Raw genomic sequence first — 8,834 nt, forward strand, 5'->3', positions numbered from 1 at the left:
CTTTTTCGGCTGTCTCTGGAGACTGTATTCTCGCTCCAGTCCAGACCCAGCTTTCAAGATCGGCTGTCAGTGCCGGTCCCCTACGTGGCCCAGGAAAGCAAGGTGGGGCGACATTGATGAGTCGGGAATGGCCAAGCTCTAACTATAGCTTTAGCTGAAGCCTTCAGTTTTTGGTTATTCAGTTTACAATAGCTTCCACTTACTTTGTGATTTAGCCTCTACTAATTATTTAGAAATATATTTCTTAATTTCCAAAATAGGGAAATTTCTAGTTTTCTTTTTATTATTTATTTCTATCTTAATTGCATTATGGTCATAGAATATATTCTGTAAGAATTAAATACTCTGAAATTTATGGCTCAGTATTTGGTCAGGTTTTGTGTTTCTTTGTTATTATTATTATATAATTTTATTTATACTAGATTAATATCAAATTAATATACTATTAATAATGAGTTAATAAAAGTATGTCAATTATAAATATAAATAATAAAATTTATTAAACTTATATTATTATATATTATTATACTCTATTATTCCAGTATTTTTCCTCTGTTAGTTTGGAAGCTGTACCCTTGTTTCATATTCTTTTAGTAATTAATCTTGAAATTACAACACTACTCCTTGATTTATCAAGACTACTATTAACTTGGAGTTTTACCTTCTTTCCAGAAAAAAAAAATTTACAGTTCTTTTACTTTATCATTTCCAATTATTACCCTCCCAACTTACATTTGTTTTCAATTCTCTTGGGTATATATCTAGGAATCGAATTGCTGGGTCATATGGCAACTCTATGTTTAGCACTTTGAAAAGCTACCAAACTGTTTTTCAAAGTGGCTGCGATGTGTTTTACAATCCCACCAGCAAGGTATGGGGGTTCCAATTTCTCCACATCCTCACCAACACTTGTTATTGTCTGTCCTTTTTATTCTGGCCATCCTAGCACATGTGAAGTCACATCTCACTGAGGGTTCGGTTTGCATTTCCCTCATGATGTTGGACATCCTTTCCTGTGCTTATTGCCATTTGTATACCTTCTTTATAGAAATGTCTATTCAAATCCTCTGCCCTTTTAAAAATTGGTTTACTTGTCTTTTATTGTTGAGTTGTAAGACTTCTTTACACCTTTTGGATATAAATCCCTTACCAGAAATATTTTTGCAAATGTTTTCTCCCCTTCTGTGGGCTTTCTTTTCACTTTGTTGATGGTTTCTTTCGAAGCACTCATTTTTGACAAACCTTTTTTTTGAAGAAATAAACATTGCAGATAGAGTTGAAGCTCCCTTTTTATCATTTTATGATCCACTTTCTCTACCTTTGTCTCCATAGTTTACCACCATTGTGAATTTGATCTTTATAATTCCCTACATTAAAAAAAGTGTGTAAAATACACATACATAAAATATATCATCTTAACCATTTTAAAGTATACAGGTCAGTGACATTAAGCACATCCACACTGTTGTGCAACCATCACCACCATCCATCTCCAGAACTTTGTTCATCTTGCAAAACCAAAACTCTGTACCCATTAATCTTCCATTTCCCCCTCCCCTCAGCTCCTTGTCACCACCATTCTACTGCCTGTCTCTGTGTATGACCTCTCTTAAGTACCTCATATGAGTGGAACCATACAGTATTGTCCTTTTGTGCCTTATTTCACTTAGCATGTCTTCAAGTTTCATCCATGTTGTAGCAAGTGTCAGAATTTCCTTCCTTTCAAAGGCTGAATAATATTCCATTATATATATTTTATATATATAACAATATCACATTTTGTTTATCCATTCATCCATCGATAGACTTGTTATAAAGACACTGGTAGTCTATTTGTTACTATAGCCCAGTAGGATAGACCTACTGTTGGACTCTACCGTCTGTATTACATTTTTCAGTGGATGCTAAATAAATATATTATTTAGAGGCACGCCGGCTACAGGAGTCAGCAAACTACAGTCAGCAGACCAAATCTGGGCCACTGCTTGTTTCCATAAATAAAGTTTTATTGGCACACAGTTGCATTCACTTATCTGTTGCCTATAGCAGCTTTCATGCTACAGCAGCAGAGTTGAGTAATTGGGACAAAGACCACAGGGCAAAGCCTAAAATATTTACTATCTGGCCCTTTAAGTAAAAGTTTGCTATTTCCAGGGCTATAGTAACAAATAGGCTCCAACATGTATAACAATTCGAATACAAGTTTCTCTCCCATGAAATAACCCAAAGGGGGAAGCTTTTCTCCATGTGTGAGTTGTGGACACGGGATGCTTCCATCTCATTGTTTTGCAATCCCTTAGGGCCTTCACATCGCTTGCCTGGAGCTAGTCAAAGGGGACAGAGAGCCTGGAGGGGACACCCCACTCCTTTAGCATTGGCCCGGAAAGGAGACACATTCTTCATTGATGAACCATCAGCAAGAATTAGGACCCAATAATATCTCAATGCAAAAGATGGTACATTTTGTCCCTGGCTTTGTGCCTCTTCTGGTGAACTCTAAGCTACAAAACTTTAGTGGACAGCTAGCTGTCTCAGCCATGCCAACACCAAGCAAAGAGGCGGGAGGATGGAAAAGACTAGAAAGCAGGCCTATACTGCTTGATTCAGGGAGCTGGGGCTTTTTCAGCCTGGCAAGGGCCAGACAAAATATCACACCCACCAACATGAGGAAGTTGCCCTGAAACAGAGACAGGCAGCTTTTGACTGGCACAAAATGCCAGAATTGGGATCGGGACTTTGAAAGCCTCAGATAAAGTGAGGTTTCACGAAGTAGGTAGTTAAAAGGACAGCTCTTCCTGGGATATGGTTAGACCAGTGACTGGAGTCTTAACCTGTGTCAAGAGTTGAGAGTTGTTGGTCTACTAACACCCTGATACAATCTGAAAGTTTGTACATGGACATACATTGCTTCTTGAGCTTTCTTAAGAGTCCATGAATTCCAGAAAAGTTATAAACGAAACTAAGTCTGGTATAAAATTTCTTCCCCAACCTGGAATTTGCTGAGAGGGGGCATAAGCAATCCATCACGACGAGTTTGTTGTTTGAAAGAACTGACCGGGTATCCAAGCCATTTTAGTTTTTGTTCTTCCATTTTATTAATTAATTACAAAATAAAGAAATCAGTGGTAGAAAAATAACAAAGGAAAAAAATCCCTAAGTTACATAATAAAAACCTAGAGGACAGGCCAGGTGTGTGCTGGGTGGGAGAGGAACGGACAGATGACCGGCCAGGGAGGAGAAGGTGGGGCTGTGGGAGGTGTTAGCGTTGCCTGGCACCCCGAGGTCACCCTCCGAGCACGCTGGTCTTCTTTGGTCTTCACCTGCAGGACCGTGGCTTGCAAGCTTCAATACAAAAGCTGGTAAACAGTGGCACTGTTCTTGGAGCCCGTGACCAGGTACTGGTTGTCGGAAGACACATCACAACATAGGATGTCTGTAGACTCCTCTACCTGGAGGGAAAGAGAGGCCACAGAGGAATGATATGCAGGGGCCAGACTGGGGCCGGAGATGCACACTTCACGCAGGTCTGTTTCAGGGCTCCGTGTAGACCTGAGGCTCAGTCTGGAGACTGGGCCAGGCTCAGGGCTCAAGGTGGAGCCCAGGAGTTCCCAGGACCTTGGGTCCTTGTTCCCTCCATGTACTCAATGGCCCTGTTTGCCATCTCAGAGGTACTTTGCAGCACTATTTCTGGGGCCTGACCAACTGGGATCTGGGGCTGTAAGCTCCAGCTGCCTGGGTTTGCGCAGGCCTCCATCCAGTACCTGAAACAATCTTTGTAGAGAAGGTGCAGCTAAGCAGCGGATCGACTCATCCAGTGTGGACACAAAATAGCTCCCTGGCGAAGGAAAGACAGATGGAGGGGCCAGAGACCAAGCCTGCCTTCCAGTCCCAGCTCTGCTTCTGACTAGACCAGGGAAAGGATCACTGCTTCTCTGCCTCAGTTTCCCCATCTATACAACTCAGAGACATGACCCAAACCATTCCCTCATCTGCCCGCTACCTCCTGCCACTCCCGGGATTGTGGTGAGGGGCACTGAACAACTGGACAGCCACATGGGGCTTCAAGCATCTTCTGTCTGCCAAGGTCTTTGGGCTGTGGTTCCATATAGGAAGCTACCATTACAGACAGAGCCAGAAAAGGAGAGGGGGTGAGTAGAAAAAGAAGGGAGGAAAGGTAGCCAGGCTGGCAGGGGAGAAACACCGGTGACAGGAGGAAGCAGAGGCAAGGGCCGTGGGAAGGTGGCCCTGGACCTTGGCCCGGCCAGTGCTGGGGCTGGAGAGGGGGGAATTAAGAGTCTGAAATAAGGCTGGGCCCAGACTCTACAGGTGAGGGCACCCAGAGGTGTCCCCTGCCTGCTCACTCACCACAGGAGGAAAACTTGAGATTGTGGTGGTAGACATATTTCTGCAGGACAGCCTTAAACTTCTGCCTTCGGTGTGTGTGCAGGATTAGGATGTCACTCATCCTCAGGCCCACTAACAACCACTCCTCACTGGGGTCATGGGTAATGCTGAGGATCTGTTGGGAAGGAGGTTTGGGGTCAGCGCGCATCATTCGTGCCCACCTCTTCAAACTCAGACGCGGCTCCTGCGGGCACCCGCAACTCCCAGTCCCCAGGGGGACCGCACTCAGCACAGCCGCAGCCCTCCGGGCACCTCATGCTGTAAATCGTGTTGCTGCAGCCTCTGGTAGTTCCTCAGGTCCCAGGAATACAGTCTGGTGTCTTCACCTCCCGTCCAGAACTTATTGCCCGTGAGGTCCACACATCGGGACCCGTATATGGGGACTTCGTGCTTCCTGGTGGGAAAACAATTCAGAGGTTCGTGCACTGGTTGGATCCTCAGAAGTTTCGGGCCCAGGAAGCCCCTAGATACGTAGCCCAGATGCGTCCTCCACACCGACTCACCTAGTCCTACTGCAGAGGAGACAGTGAGGTCGGAAAAGGGGCCCAGGCTTCCCCAAGGTCTCACCATCCAGCCCTCCCCCGGGTCATACCTGATCAAGATTTGGTTCTGCAAATCCCAAATCTCAACAAATCCTTTGAAACAAGCCAAGCAGATCTGGGCATTGGAGGAGACAGCCAGGGAATAGCACATGGGGCCTGTGGAGGCCAGCTGTGCCCTGACGCGGGGGGTGGGCGCCAGGTCCCAGAGAGTCAGGGTCTGGGACAGACCCCCTGTGATCAGGCTTCGCTCATCGGGGGACAGTTTGCAGGTGAGGACACAGTTCTGACGGTCCTGTAGGAATGGGTGACATTCTCAAATCATCTCCTGGAAGCATGGGCTCCAAGTATTAGGACACAGGTCACATCTAGGCTCCCTGAGCCTTCTGATGAGCCCTCACCTGTAAGTTCAGCTGGGCCTGGGGGGCGTGGTCCCAGGCATGGAGGGCACTCTCATCCCACACCCTGATGTAGCCATGGCCGCACGTGTACACGTGGTGAGTAGAGCTGCTGATGGCCAGGGAGTAGACTTTCTTTCCGTGGTGGAGCTTGCCAACCTTCCAGGACTCACATGGGGTCATCTGCCTGACCACCATTTCATCTGGAACGGGAGGCTGGGGTGCCCATGAAAGGGTCACAGCCTTGACCTGCCCTCATCTCCATGGGGGACAGCCTTCCTTGTCCTCTGACTCGATTCCTGACCCTGCATCCAACAGCTCCTCTCTGACCCCCAGGCAGGACTGTGTCCTCAGCTGGGGTCCCCAGACCACTGACATCCTTCTGCACTAGCCCAGGATAGCCTCCCTGATAAACAGGCCACATTTTGAGACACTTCTGAGTACAGGCAACGAGAGCAGAGCCTGGCTCAGAGTCTCCTAGGATGTAGCTCTAAAAGTGACCCTATCAGCTGAGGCCCTACACACTGGTGATGGGAGGAGGGCAGCTTGGGTCCAAAGAAGCAGGAAGCCCAGTGCACCCACCACCTATGGGAGAGTGAGGATGTGGACACACCGCATGCCCTCACCTTCTTCCTACTAGCTTCTTGTTCCAGGGGTAACAGGAAGGGAAAGATGCCATGTTTAAAAAAAAAAAAAGACACTTACAATTGCTCTGAGGCATGACAAGACTTCTTCACTGGGACGAGGTGAAGGACAAGGCTGACCTGCAGTGAGACACCAGCGGCCAACCACTCAGAGAGAGGAGGTCTGGCAGCAACAGCATCACGGGATCCATGGAGAAGACTGCTCTCTCCACCCAGGGGCTTGTTCCAGGTCTCCCATCCAATGCCCAGCCATGGGCTACACCCTGCCTGCCCGCACCATCCCAGCTGGGACTTACCGAACTCGGATCCTGGTGGGGAGCTGTGACAAACAGAGGAAAGAGGGAGGAGACAGCGCATGAGACGGATGGAGAGCTCTGTGTCAGGATCCCTCTCCCCGAGACAGTTCGCACCCCCACCAGTCTTGTTCAGGTGAGACCTACCTGAGGCTAGGCTCTGCTTCTTCTGATTCTGCCTCGGAGAGCTGAGTGGCCTGCAGTTCAGATCCGTCCAGGGCTTGGGGGGCCCACTGCTGTGGACTCACACAGCTCATCTCCTGATAAGCCAGGTCATGCTGCCTCGGGGAGCCTGGGAGCTGCTGGGTGGGACCACACGCTTTGCCCAGCTGGGACTGTGCATGGTGCTCATGCTGGGAGGAAATGCCGGGGCTCTTGGGCACATTCCCCCTCTTCTCTGGTTCATCATAAATTGTGAGTATACTGAATGAGGGCTCTTCCTTCTCTTCACTCATGGTCTTCGATTGATGAAGTGCCTGAGCTACCAGGTTCGAGTGCTTAGAGGAATGAGCCCGTCACCCAGATCCTGGGTTCCCAATTTGTCCCGATCCCCTGTAGCAAGAGAAAGAACAGATGCTGACACGCAGAGGCAATATTCCAGGTCTATTGAGAAGGCTCAGAGAACACTCCTCTGGGGGAGAGGATTCAAAAGATTGGTCGCCAACTAACTTTTGATACTACATGTTGGCAGCAATGGTGCTGAGGGTAAAAGTTCACACGCACGTTTTGAGTTGTTAGTACCAGGTAAGTTATGTTTTTCCTTCTAGACACACAGACTGCATTTCCCATCCTCTAAAATCAAATTCACCCTTTAATCTGACCGTATACTTTTCAAATGAGGGCTCACCCCCAACCCCCACCCCGGGTAAAATAAACAAGAGGTGGGACTTCCCTGGTGGTACAGTGGCTAAGACTCCAAGCTCCCAATGCAGGGGGCCCAGGTTCGATCCCTGGTCAGGGAACTAGATCCCACATGCATGCCACAACTAAGAGTTCACATACCACAACTAAGGAGACCACGTGCTGCAACTAAGGAGCCTGCCTGCCGCAACTAAGAGCCCATGCGACCAAATAAATAAATATTTTTTAAAAAAAGAATGGCTAACTTTTTAAAAAATAAATATATTTATTTATTTATGGCTGTGCTGGGTCTTCGTTGCTGCGTGTGGGCTTCCTCTAGTTGTGGCGAGTGGGGGCTACTCTTCGTTGCGATGCACGGGCTTCTCACTGCGGTGGCTTCTCTTGTGGCAGAGCACACAGCTCTAGGCACGTAGGCTTCAGTAGCTGTGGCATGCGGGCTTAGTTGCTCCGTGGCATGTGGGATCTTCCCAGACCAGAGCTCGAGCCTGTGTCCCCTGCCTTGGCAGGCGGATTCTTAATCATTGTGCCACCAGGGAAGCCCCTAGAATGGCTATTTAAAAAAAAAAGAAAAAGAAACAGGAGGGCAACAGGAAACTGCACACACATCACAGTGTCTCTCGCCACCCTGCCCCACGCACCCCCCCAGAGGGGAAAGCGTGGAAGAACTCAGTGGTCCTACAAACAAGACAGTCCCTTTGGATGGGGCAAGGCTGCAGAATGATGAAGAGGCTGGCTGGTGGTGATTTAATCTTTCCCATTCTAGGGGATAATTCTGAGAACTAAATGGAATCATGCATGTAGAATACTCATAATTACATCAGGCCAGTGGCAAACACTCAATACATGGCAGATAGTGCATTTATTTGGAGGCTGTGCCAGGGACCACAGCTTTGAGGATTTAAGGCAGACCAAATGTCTTCCTTCAGGCTGCCCAATAGCCATCCCCAGAAGGCCCTGAGGAGACCCAGTGTTCCACTCTCAGGACATATTAGAAGCTTCAGGGAGAAGACGATGTGTAAGGCTGGGGAGGGGATCCTCCAACTGGAACCAATACCTTGAAGACCAGGCTCAATCCTTGGCTCTCAGACACCCGGGGGCACCCAGGCTGCCTGCCCTTGGGAAGACGTGAGGGCAGCTATATGGCCAGACCCCACTCCTCTTGACACTTGGAGGTATCACTGTGTCTTTGGCCCTGAACCAAATACTTTACATAGTTGGTCCCATTTCATCCACACAACTGTGTGGGCCACATTTTACAGGTTTTAAACACTGAAGCTCTGAGCAGGTGAGCAAATAGCTAGAAAGCACGGAGAAGAGGTTCAAATTCTGCCCTGTCTGGTTCTCAGCAGTCTGCTTTCTACTTCCCCATCAGAGGAAGGAAGGCAATATCCACCACAGTGACAATGCAGTTACCCTCTGACCCAGCACTTCCACTTTCAGGAATTTATCCTAAAGGTGCCCTCAAATAAAATCCATGTCTAAACTGAAGCATCACAGCATTGCTTATGATAGTAGATGACAAACCCAAAGTCCATAAGGGACTGGTGAGATAAGTCACAGTATATGCATGAAGTGGAATATGACACAACTGTTAAAAATAACAAGGACACTTACGTCTGGACATGGAAAATCCCAAGGTCAGTTAATGGGGGAGGGGTGGATTCAATGCACATAATGCACAGATTTGCTGTAAAA

At 47.8% G+C, this 8,834-nt stretch overlaps 1 protein-coding gene across 1 annotated transcript; it reads right to left on the bottom strand.

The window, feature by feature from the left end:
- Positions 1-3,344: 3,344 nt before the first annotated feature.
- Positions 3,345-6,733, bottom strand: TLE7 (TLE family member 7; the record flags this gene model as incomplete). Its single annotated transcript, XM_079723408.1, has 9 exons — positions 3,345-3,449; positions 3,762-3,835; positions 4,366-4,519; positions 4,657-4,798; positions 4,997-5,238; positions 5,345-5,557; positions 6,047-6,105; positions 6,282-6,304; positions 6,426-6,733. The coding sequence occupies 9 exons, from the start codon at positions 6,731-6,733 to the stop codon at positions 3,345-3,347; spliced, it is 1,320 nt and encodes a 439-aa protein (XP_079579534.1).
- Positions 6,734-8,834: the final 2,101 nt, after the last annotated feature.

Source organism: Hyperoodon ampullatus (assembly GCF_949752795.1).
Source record: "Hyperoodon ampullatus genome assembly, chromosome: 18".
NCBI classification, from domain to species: domain Eukaryota; kingdom Metazoa; phylum Chordata; class Mammalia; order Artiodactyla; family Ziphiidae; genus Hyperoodon; species Hyperoodon ampullatus.